General features: G+C 43.3%; 2 protein-coding genes across 4 annotated transcripts in view; one reads left to right on the top strand and one right to left on the bottom strand.

Moving 5' to 3' along the window:
* Positions 1-3,815, top strand: part of COL4A6 (collagen type IV alpha 6 chain) — a 339,336-nt gene extending 335,521 nt beyond the window's left edge. For both annotated transcript variants that reach the window (XM_040265052.1, XM_040265051.1), the window contains 2 exons: positions 1,100-1,386; positions 2,224-3,815. In XM_040265052.1, the coding sequence (XP_040120986.1) occupies positions 1,100-1,386; positions 2,224-2,484 (548 nt within the window). In that variant the 3' untranslated portion in view covers positions 2,485-3,815. The remainder of the gene's footprint in view (positions 1-1,099; positions 1,387-2,223) is intronic.
* A 1,140-nt stretch (positions 3,816-4,955) lies between these two features.
* ATG4A (autophagy related 4A cysteine peptidase) overlaps positions 4,956-12,196 on the bottom strand; it is a 77,433-nt gene continuing 70,192 nt past the window's right edge. For both annotated transcript variants that reach the window (XM_040265053.1, XM_040265054.1), the window contains one exon: positions 4,956-5,996. In XM_040265053.1, the coding sequence (XP_040120987.1) occupies positions 5,926-5,996 (71 nt within the window). In that variant the 3' untranslated portion in view covers positions 4,956-5,925. The remainder of the gene's footprint in view (positions 5,997-12,196) is intronic.

The raw sequence follows: 12,196 nt of genomic DNA, 5'->3' as shown, positions 1-12,196 counted from the left end.
TTCTCAATGGAAAAAGGCTAATTCTAGTACCTGTCTCATAGGTTGGAGTGAGGATTACAGAAATCACCCATGTAAGATGCTTAGAACAATGTTTTACATATATTTGTTGTTGTTGAGTTGCTAAGTCATGTCTGACTCTTTGCGACCCCATAGACTGCAGCACACCAGGCTCCTCTCTCCTACACTCCCAGAGTTTGTGCAAATTCATGTCCATTGAGTCAGTGATGCCATCCAACCATCTCATCCTCTGTCACCCCTTCTCCTTTTGCCCTCATTCTTTCTCAGCATCAGGGTCTTTTCCAATGAGTCAGCTCTTTGCATCAGATGGCCAAAGTATTGGAGCTTCAGCATCAGTCCTTCCAATGAATATTTAGGGTTGATTTCCTTTAGGATTGACTGGTTTGATCTGCTTGCAAACCAAAGGAGTCTCAAGAATCTTCTCCAGCACCACAATTCAAAAGCAGTAACCATCCATTTAACATTAATGATTAGTGCTAAGGTGCTTAATCGCTCATTTGTGTCTGACTCTTTGCGACCCCATGGATTGTAGCCCACCAGATTCTTCCATCCATGGGATTTCCAGACAAGAATACTGGAGTGGGTTGCCATTCCCTTCTCCAGGATGTTCCCGACCCAGGTATTAAACCCAGGTCTCTTGCATTGTAGGCAGATTCTTTACCATCTGAGCCACCAGGGAAGCAATTAGTAATAGTAATAATAATATGACCTGTGAGTAACAATGATTACCCAAGAATTAACTGAATTGTCTTCAGGTGTGCTGACTCTGAACCGTAGACTCACTCTATTAAATGTTGGTTTTACAAAATGGCGGTTGATTTAGGGAGTCTTCATTCAGTTTCTAAAAAGATTCTTTTCATTTTCCAATCTCTCTGGTACATAGAAAGTAGGATTTGATCAGCAGACATCAGGGTGTGTACAGCAGTCCAGGACCAGAAGGAGAGGCAACCATGCTCTGGAACAAGCAGTTGGATATGAATCCAAACCACCACCTAGTCCAGTCGTAGTGGCTCCAAGGACAATCCCGGCCCGGTCCCTCAGCCAGACCTTACCTGCCCCTGCCTATCTTCTCTCCTTCCAGGGTTTGCTGGCTCCTGCCTGCCCCGCTTCAGCACCATGCCATTCATCTACTGCAATATGAATGAAGTGTGTCACTATGCCCGACGGAACGACAAGTCCTACTGGCTCTCCACCACCGCACCTATCCCTATGATGCCTGTCGGCCAGACACGGATCCCTCAGTACATCAGCCGCTGCTCTGTGTGTGAGGCGCCCTCGCAAGCCATCGCCGTGCACAGCCAGGACATCACCATCCCACAGTGCCCCCTGGGCTGGCGCAGTCTGTGGATTGGGTACTCCTTCCTCATGGTGAGGCCCCGCACTGCCCCTTCCCCCAGGGTAAGGGCCAAGGGTAGGGAGCGCTTGGAGGGAAATCCTGAAATCGAGTGCAGAGGGAGCCAGGTGACATGAGGGCTGGGACATTCGACCAAATATGAGGCCCATTTGTACTCGACAGGTGACAAACCCTAAATGTCCCCTCATGGGTGTGGTACAGATTGCAAGTAAGAGTTCCAATAAAGGGGACTTCAGAGTAAGAGCTGTTAATAGATCCATGAGGGGATGGGCCCATGGTCTAACCACCTGATAGACTATTCCATGCTCTCTCCCTTCTCTGGAAAACACCACCATGGGCTTGGAGCGAAGGGTTCTGAGGAGAACTGCATTCTGAATCCCACTGGATTTTCCTTAATTCCCCCTTTCTCAGATTTCTTCATCCGTGGAAATCTGCCAGGGGCACTAGCATACTTGGGGGACTTGGAGGGCATCAGCAGTCCGAGAGAAGCTGGCTAGCATGTGGCCACAGCCCAGGAGCTGTGGGCTAGGAGGGCACTCGGGAGCTCAGAGGAGGCACTCCTGGCCCTGAGGCAGTGACAAGGGTCCAAACCACAGCTCGAGGAATATCTTCCTAGTGGGGCATAACTTACGGAGGTATTGCCTATTTCATTGCCTAGAGCCCAATAAAAATACAACACACACAAAAAACCAGCAACTGTGTTTTGAGGTATAATTTATATATCATGTAAGTTACTTATTTCAATTGACCTGACATGGGGGCTGAACCAAAGGACCAGAGCTCAGAGGTGGAGAAGCAGACCCTGTTGCCTCGCTGGAGACCAGCTCACGGCCACCCTCTGTCCGTTTCAGCACACAGCCGCCGGTGCAGAGGGCGGGGGCCAGTCCCTGGTCTCTCCTGGATCCTGCCTAGAGGATTTCCGGGCTACTCCTTTCATCGAGTGCAGTGGTGCCCGGGGCACCTGCCACTACTTTGCCAACAAATATAGTTTCTGGCTGACAACAGTGGAAGAGAGGCAGCAGTTTGGGGAGGAGCCTGTATCTGAGACGCTGAAAGCCGCACAGCTCCACACCCGGGTCAGCCGCTGCCAGGTGTGTATGAAAAGTGTATAGGGTGGCACCTGCCACTCTGCCCCCTGCCCTCCCCTCCTGCACACAGCGGTCACCTCACAAACCCGAATGGGCTGAAGAAGAAAGGCCTAAGCCCTTTTGCGCATCTGTCAAGCTGTACCTTGGAGTCTCATTTGGGCCGGACTACTGGCCCTTGGTCACCCCCACCCTCAGGCCCCCTGGGTGAGCCCCCCCTGCTGAGGTCTGCTGTCCCATTTCAGTCAACCTGGTGCTACAGTTCGGTTTGGATGTTTGCGTGATTCTTCATGGCTACCTCAGAAAGACCGCTAGGCCACCACTTTCTCAGAATGCTCGCTTTCCTCACCATCTTGATCAGAAAGCTCTTCATGACAGCGAAGGAGTCATTTCTCTATGTCCAGAGGTCACCGCACATTATTTGGCTTAAACTAGAGCCCAGTGTTTCCACACACAAAAAATTTTCTCTGGTTCAACATTATGGATGGATGGAGCCTGCACAGGGCAAACTCTCACTCTTCACGGAGACAGAATGAGGTGCTAGCCAGTAACCTGGGGTGAGCTTTGACTCCTTCGACAGTAAGCATGACTGTGCTGGAAGGCCAGCTGCCAAGAGGGGCTCATCAACTTCATATGGTCATAGACAAGTCAATTCCTCCTTGTCAGCTCCCTCCCCAGCCATAGGCAGCAGACTTGGCCTGATGCAGAGTAAAGCAGAGGATGTACCAAATGGGGTCAGACCCATAAAGGGAAATGCAAACTGCCGCCCTTTCTCCTGGGCTGGGGGTAGAGAGGAGGATGGGTAAGGAGGTGTGAATTTTGCTTTTGACTCCAGGAACAAAAAGGTAAATCCCTTGCTCCAATTTCTGAGAAGCCCTTGTTTATTCCAAATGCCATCCAGATGTGTGCAATGTGGCAAATCAACACTGCAGTGCTGGTTGCTTTGCATTTTGAGGCTGTGAGAGACTTGCCATTAAAATTTCCATCCAATTGCTGTTTCATAGGTAGCCTGTTAAACCATTTTGATGTTTTTTTAAGCCTCATAAAAATCTAGCACACTGCTCTCTTTAACAGTTAGCAGACCCAAAGCAAGCCTGGACAGATTATAAACTATATCGTATTCTGTTTAGGAAGATTACTTTAACCATTTCCTTTAATTATCAGTTTCCCAAAACACTTAGCTATGTTGACATGAGGCAATTCCTTCCAGGTGATTCTGTTTCCTTAAATATTATATAAACTGTGCCAACACACACAAAGCATAATCAGTATAATCCAAACTATTGTTACCTTCACCTCTTGAGTAATAAGCATGGTGTCAGCTTTGTACATTGCAAATAAAAGGAATTCAATGTGAACATTTGACTCCTTGACATTCTTTGATGAAAATTTTTCTAAAGCCCATGTCACTGAAATTCCTAAGTCCCCCTCAGAGCCTTGGAGGTTCTTGTTACTGCAAGTTGAGCTTTACAACCTAACAGTGAGACACAGAAAAATACAATGAAAGTCAAGGGCTGAAAATGTCTTCCAACAGGCAACAAATCTACAAGTTGTTTCAAGATAAGCTTACTACTGTTTTTAGCCCCATCACATGCTTGAGTTCAAGAAAGGGTTTTCCATATTTCTGGGTTCTCAGGATCATTTGTAGATTAATAAAAAGGAGAGAAATTTTTAAGTCATTAAAATCAAATCTAAGATATATGTGCATGTATTTGTATATGCATAAAATATAGCCTCTGGAAGGATAAACAAGAAATTAATAACATTGGGAGGGTTCAAGTAACAGAACTGACTTGTGGGAGGGAGAGACATTTCACTGAATACCATTTTGTATCTTTCAAATTCTGAATTCACTGGAATATACTACCTACTGGGTAAAATAAGAATATGGAATCTAAGAGTATTCAAATATTCCTAACTATACCAAAAAAAAAACCAAAACACCCCACCTTAGTTTGGTTTATTTCCTTTATTTGCTAGTTTTCATACTGCAGTTGCTGGCCTTCCTGGGGCCTGCTGGGCACTTTGTTGAGCATGAAGGTGAAATGCATACAAGTTGAAAAAGACAAGGAGTGGAAAATGGGAAAATATCACTGGGATGTGAGGTACATCCATACTGGAGAATGGTTAGCAAAACCAATTTGATGAATATGTGCTTTAAAACTCAGTATGTTGCTAGTCTTGAAATTAAGGGCTTCCCAGGTGGCTCAGTGGTAAAGAATCTGCCCGCCAGTGCAGGAGACGTGGGTTTGATCTCTGCATTGCAAAGGTCCCCTGGAGGAGGAAATGACAACCTACTCCAGTATTCTTGCCTGGGAAATCCCACGAACAGAGGATTTCAGTCCTCTGGCAGGCTACAGTCCATGAGGTCGCAAAGAGTCGGACACAACTTAGCAACTGCACAATAACAACAGTCCCCCAATAATATTTGATACACAGATTAAATGTCACCACATGAATAATTATCTTTCCAATTATGACTATAAAGCAAAAGGGAGTCAAATTCAACCATGATTTTTAATTTCCCAAACAAAAATCAATAATTTAAGTCAGTGATTAGCAAACTACAGCCTGGGGCTAAATCCAGCCCTTCCCGTTTTTTTTTGTAAATAAAGTTCTATTGCATTACAGCCAGGCTCTTGTGCGTGCACACTGTCTAGGGCTGTTTAGGTGCTTCACCACCAGAGATGAGTAGCTGTGACAGATGCTAGATGGCCTTCAGAGCCTAAAACATTTCTTCTCTGGCCCTTGACAGAAAAAGTTTGCAGACCCCTGAATTAAGTGATAAATGATTTAAGGACAGGATGACATCTGACAAAAGTATCAGTTAAGACGGGGACAATGACCCATTCAATAGTAAGGTTCTCTCAAATAGGAAGATCAATAAATATGCATTTGATGTAATGTCTTTGACATACTTTTTGAGATCAATTATGATTATTTAAATACATATTCAAATACTTTAACAAGAACATTTTGTTCTTATTACAATTGTTCTGATACAATGATTAACACTTTATTATTAGAGCAAAGGAACAGATTGCTTCTTAGTATTTAGCCCAAAGAGGTCTAACCTGAAAGGGTAAAGAAGCACAAGGTAACCATCTCTCATCTGCTGGTGCTGAAAGCAAGGTGGGAGTTGCTGGCTGTCCTCCACACATCCACCTCCTCATTCCAGCAGCTGAAGATTTGCTGTGGCCATGTAAGAAGCTGGGAAGCAAGAGATGCCTCCTAATCTTTCTGCTCCTAGATCCCATGATTGTTTTATTTCCTTCTGGGGAAAGGGTATATTGTTCATTCTCTCTTTTTTGTTGTTGAGAAATGGTGATTGGCTCAGTCATGATTCCTATCAAGTTTGTATGCTGTTGGCATATTAGGCACTTGCTGACTAAAAAAGTTTTACGTGATGAGTTCGTGTTCTTCTGGTGCCAGATGGAAGACAGATCTCCAAGATGAGTTCCCACTATCCTATATGCTCAGAATCTCGAAATCTTCCTCCAGGTCAAATTCCTCTAGTTGTTCAGTAGAGTCAATGAACTCTATCAGAATACAGAAATGAGGGGGAAAAAAAGCTTGAAAACCTTTGGTTCAACAGGTCAGTACGTTACTCGGTAGTTAAGACCATACATTTTTTCATTGTTTTGCTACACAAAAGCTAGTGTAGAGGAGACTTATAGGTGGGACCACTGCCAAGTGGTAGCAATTCTCCATAAAGAATCAAAATAGTTTTAGGGGCGCAAGATGTGAGAGTAAAAAGATCCTGAGCTCACCTCCTCTTACGAGCACAACAAAACCAAAACTATCTGCAGAACAACCATTGATGAAAAGGGCTGGAACCTACCAGAAGAGATCTTCTACAACTAAAGTCATAAAGAAGAATTCACAGCAATATGGGTAGGAGGGGCAGACTCACGATATGATCAAATCCCATACCCGTGGGCGGGCAACCCAAAAAATGGAGAATAATATCGCAGAAGCTCTCCCACAGGAGTAAGAGTTCTGAGCCCCATGTCAGGCTCCTCAGACTGAGGGTCTGGCATTCAGGGGAGGAGCCCCCTGGAGCATTTGCTTTGAAGGCCAGCAGGAGTTTATTGCAAGAACCCCACAGGACTGGGGGAAATATAGACTCTAAGCTTCAAGGGCCCACACAAAACTTTCATGTGCACTGGGACTCAGGGCAAAAGGAATAATTTGATAGGAGCCTAGACCAGCAAATTTGGAAAACTCATCAGTGGCCACAGGACTGGAAAAGGTCAGTTTTCATTCCAATCCCTAAGAAAGGCAATGCCAAAGAATGTTCAAGCTACTGCACAATTGCACTCATCTCACATGCTAGCAAAGTAATGCTCAAAATTCTCCAAGTCAGGCTTCAACAGTATGTGAGCCGTGAACTTCCAGATGTTCAAGCTGGATTTAGAAAAGGCAGAGGAACCAGAGATGAAATTGCCAATATCCACTGGATCATCAGAAAAACTAGAGAGTTCCAGAAAAACATCTACTTCTGATTTATTGATTATGCCAAACCCTTTGACTATCTGGATCACAACAAACTGTGAAAAATTCTTCAAGAGATGGGAATACCAAACCACCTGACCTGCCTCCTGAGAATTGTATGCAAGCCAAGCAACAGTTATAACTGTACATGGCACAACAGACTGGTTCCAAATTGGGACAGGAGTATGTCAAGGCTGTATATTGTCATCCCGCTTATTTATATGCAGAGTACATCATGTGAAATGCCAGGCTGGATGAAGCTCAAGATGGAATCAAGATGGCAGGGAGAAATATCAATAATCTTAGATATGCAGATGATAACCACCATTATGGCAGAAAGCAAAGAACTAAAGAGCCTCTTGATGAGAGTGAAAGAGGAGAGTGAAAAAGTTGGCTTAAAACTCAACATTCAAAAAACTAACATCATGGCATCCAGTCCCATCACTTCATGACAAATAGATAGGGAAACAATGGAAACAGTGAGAGACTTTAATTTGGGGGGCTCCAAAATCACTGCAGATGGTGACTGCAGCCATGAAATTACAAGACACTTGTTCCTTGGAAGAAAAGCTATGACCAACCTAGACAGCATATTAAAAACTAGAAACATCACTTTGCCAACAAAGGTCCGATTAGTCAAAGCTATGGTTTTTCCAGTAGTCATGTATGGATGTGAGAGTTGAACCATAAAGAAAGCTGAGTGCCAAAGAATTGATGCTTTTGAACTGTGGTGTTGGAGAAGACTCTTGAGTGTCCCTTGGACTGCAAGGAGATCCAACCAGTTAATCCTAAAGGAAATTAGTCCAGAATATTCATTGGAAGCGGAGAAGGAAATGGCAACCTACTCCAGTACTCTTGTCTGGAAAATCCCATGGATGGAGGAGCCTGGTAGGCTGCAGTCCATGGAGTCGCTAAGAGTCGGACACGACTGAGTGACTTCACTTTCACTTTTCACTTTCATGCATTGGAGAAGGAAATGGCAACCCACTCCAGTGTTCTTGCCTGGAGAATCCCAGGGACGGGGGAGCCTGGTGGGCTGCCATCTCTGGGGTCGCACAGAGTCAGACACGACTGAAGCGACTTAGCAGCAGCAGCAGCATTCATTGGAAGGACTGATGCTGAAGCTGCAACTCCAATACTTTGGCCACCTGAGGCAAAGAACTGACTCATTGGAAAAGACCCTGATACTAGGAAAGATTGAAGGCAGGAGGAGAAGGGAACGACAGAGGATGAGATGGTTGGATGGCATCACCAACTCGATGGACATGAGTTTGAGCAAGCCCCGGGAGTTAGTGATGGACAGGAAAGCCTGGCGTGCTGCAGTCCATGGGGTTGCAAAGAGTCAGACATGACTGAGTGACTGAACCGACTGACTGACAGGCCAGACCTACCTGCTGGTCTCAGAGACTCTCCTGGAGGAGTGTGGGTAGGCTGCAGCTCACCAGGGGGGACATAGACACTGATGGCAGTCATATTCGGGAATATTCTACCACATGTACATTCCTGGTAGCTGACATGTTGTATCACTAGTGCCAAGATCTGACCCTACCCAACAGCCTGTAGGCACCAGTACTGGGACACCTCAGGCCAAACAGGTAATTGGGCAGGGCTTCCTTGGCAGCTCAGTGGTAAAGAATCTGCCTGCGATGCAGGAGACCCAGGTTCGATTCCTGTGTTGGGAAGATCCCCTGGAGAAGGGAACGGCTACCCACTCTAGTACTCTTGCCTATAGAATTCCGTGGACAGAGGAGCCTGGAGAGCTACAGTCCATGGGGCCTCAAAGAGTTGGACATGACTGAAAGACTAACACTTCCACTTTTCAGACAAGCTGCCTGAAGAAGTCAAAAGCCCACAGCCTCTAGCCACGCCCTTAGACATGGCCCTGCCCATCTGAGGGCCAAGTCCCAGCTCCACCCACCAGTGGACAGGCCCTGGCCCCTCCCACCAGGAAGCCTGAACAAGACTCTAGATCCCCCTCATCCACCAGGGGGCAGACACTAGGAGCAAGAAAACTATATCCTGCAACAGAGACCAGTCCTGATCCTGGGATCACCTCAGCCCTGGCCCTGCCCACAGCAGGTCAATGAAACCTTTGGGACACCCCAGACCTCATACCCAACTGTATCAGGAACTAGCCCCCACTTACCAATGATCTGAAACATGCTCTGGGATCCCTGGGCCCAGCAGCCACACTACAGGAACTAGCTCTGCCTGCCAGTAATCCAGCACTAATCTCTGCCATTAGTTGGCACAGCCCCAGAGTCTTCAGGACCCTGACTCCAGCCACCAGTGAGCCAGCACTAGCCCTTGGGCCCCCTTGGATTCTGCAACCAGCCACCTCATGACCAGGCCCCACTAAACAGCAACCAGCAGAATGTGCACAAGGCAGGGCCTGGCAACCAACCAGACTTGATGCCAGCTAAGCTAGTAGATGGCCCACAGAGTCAGCCCACCACAACAGAAAGAACCAAATGGCCCTCATGGGGGAACACCTAGAGCATGTAGCTTGGGTAACGAGAGAGGCATGCACTTCTGGGACATACAGGATGCCTCCTTCAGAGGGCCAGTTTTCCAAAGTTGAGAAATGTAACTAACCTACCACAGACAAAAAAATACAAATAGCAACTTAGGCAAAATGAGGCAGCAGAGGAATATATTCCAGACACAGGAACAAGATAGAACTCCAGAAGAACGAAGTAAAGAGGAGTTAGGCAACCTACTCAAGAATGAGTTCAGAGTAATGATTATAAAGATGATCAAAGAACTTGAGAAGAGAATGGATGCAAAGAGTGAGAAATTAGTTTTTAACAAAGAGAACATATAAAGAACAACCAAACTGAGATGACAAATCCAAAAATGAAAAATATACTAGAAGATGTATACCTATGGCTTATTCATGTTGAGGTTTGACAGAAAACAACAAAATTCTATAAAGCAATTATCCTTCAATAAAAAATAAATTAATTTTAAAAATGCAAAAAAAATATATACTAGAAGAATGGACCAGTGTGCATGAAGACAGAGAAGTGGAAATCACTACAGCTGAACAGAAAAAAAAAAGAAAAAGAAAAAGAATGAAAAGAAATGACAGTTTAAGAGATCTCTGGGACAGCATCAAATGCACCAATATTTGCATTATAGGGGTCCCAGAAGAAGAGAGAGAGAAAAGACCTGAGAAAACATTATAATAGATAACAGCTAAAAACTTCCCTAACCTGGGAAAGGAAACAGGCATCCAACTCCAGGAAGTGCAGAGAGTCCCATACAAGATGAACACAAAGAGAAACACACCAAGACATGATGTAATGAAAATTACAAAAATTAAAGATAAAGAGAGAATACTAAAAGCAGCAAGAGAAAACAAATAACATACAAGGGAACTCCCATAAGGCTATTAGCTGATTTTTCTGCAGAAATTCTGCAGGCCAGAAGGGAGTGACACAATATATTTAAAGTGATGAAAGGGGAAAACCTACAAGCAAGAATACTCTACCCAGAAAGATTCTCATTCAGATTTGATAGAGAAATCAAAAGCTTTACAGACAAGGGAAAGCGAAAAGAATTCAGCACCACCAAACCAGCTTTACAATAAATGTTAAAGGACTTCTCTGCGTGGAAAAAAAAGATCACAAATAAGAACAAGAAAATTACAAAATGAAAAAGCTCACTGGTAAAGGCAAACATACAGTAAAGGTAGAAAATCATTCAGACAAAACTAGTAAGGAGGTTAAAAGACAAAATTTGTAAAGTCACCTGTATCTACAATAAGCAGATAAAGGATTCAAAAAACAATTAGATGTAAAACATGATATCAAAAACAGTAATCAAGAGGGGAGGAGAGTACAAATGCACGGTATTTAAGATGCATTTGAAATTAAGAGATCAGCTACTTAAAACAGTCACATTTATATACAGACTTATACAAAAACCACAAAGCAAAAATCTATAATAGATATACACACAAAAAGGAAGGAATCCAAACATAACACTAAAGGTAGTTATTAAACCACAAGAGAACAAAAGAAGAAAAAGGGGGGGAAAGGCCTATGAAAACAAATCCAAAACCATTAACAAAATCGCAATAAGAAGACACTTATCAATAATTACTTTAAATGCAAACAGACTAAATTTTTCCAACCAAAAGACACACACTGGCTGAATGCATTCAAAAACAAGACCTATATATATGCTACTTACAACATATTCACTACAGATCTAGAGACGTATACAGACTGAAAGTAAAGGGATAGAAAAAGGTATTCCACACAGATGGAAATCAGAAGAAAACAAGAATAGCAATACTCATATCAGACAAAATAAACTTTAAAATGAAGACTGTGACAAGAGACAAAGAAGGACACTACAAGGGGTGAATCAAGGTATTCAAGGGATGCATCCAAAAAGATAATATAAAAATTGCAAATATATATGCACCCAACATAGGAGTACCTTAATATATAAGGCAAATAATAACAGTTATAAAAGGAGAAATCGATAGTAACACAATAATAGTAGGGAACTTTAACACTCTAGTTACATCAATGGACCGATCTTTGAGACAGAAAATCAATGAGGAAACACAGTTATTAAAATAACACATGAGACCAAATGAACTTAATTGGTATTTATATAGCATTCCATCAAAAAACAGCAGAACATTCTTTTCAGGTGCACATGGGACATTCTCCTGGCCACAAAATGAGCCTTGGTAAATCTAAGAAAACTAAAATCATATCCAGCATCTTTTCCAACCAGAACTCTATAAGATTAGAAATCAAATACAAGAAAAAACTGCAAAAATCCACAAACACATGGAGGTTAAACAACATGATACCAAACAACCAATGGATCACTGAAGAAATCAAAGAGGAAATTTAAAAGTACCTAGGTACAAATGAAAATGAATATATGATGATCCAAAACTTATGGGTTACAGCAAAAGCACTTCTAAGAGGGAAGTTTATAGCAATATAAGGTTACCTCAGGAAATAAGAAAAATCTCAAACAACCTAAACTGACACCTAAAACAACTAGAGAAAGAAGAACAAACAGTACCCAAAGTTATGGAAGGAAATAAATCATTAATATCAGAGCAGAAATGAAATAGAGACTAAAAAAAAATAGAAATGATCAATAAAACCAAAAGCTGGTTCTTTGAAAAGATTAAAAAATTGATAAACCTTTATTTAGCCAGACTCATCAAGAAAAAAAGGGAGAGAACCGAAATCAATAAAATCAGAAGTGA

This window comes from Oryx dammah, unplaced genomic scaffold (genome assembly GCF_014754425.2).
Source record: "Oryx dammah isolate SB20612 unplaced genomic scaffold, SCBI_Odam_1.1 HiC_scaffold_23, whole genome shotgun sequence".
In the NCBI taxonomy this organism is placed as follows: Eukaryota; Metazoa; Chordata; class Mammalia; order Artiodactyla; family Bovidae; genus Oryx; species Oryx dammah.
This window is presented reverse-complemented; position numbering and strand designations above follow the sequence as displayed.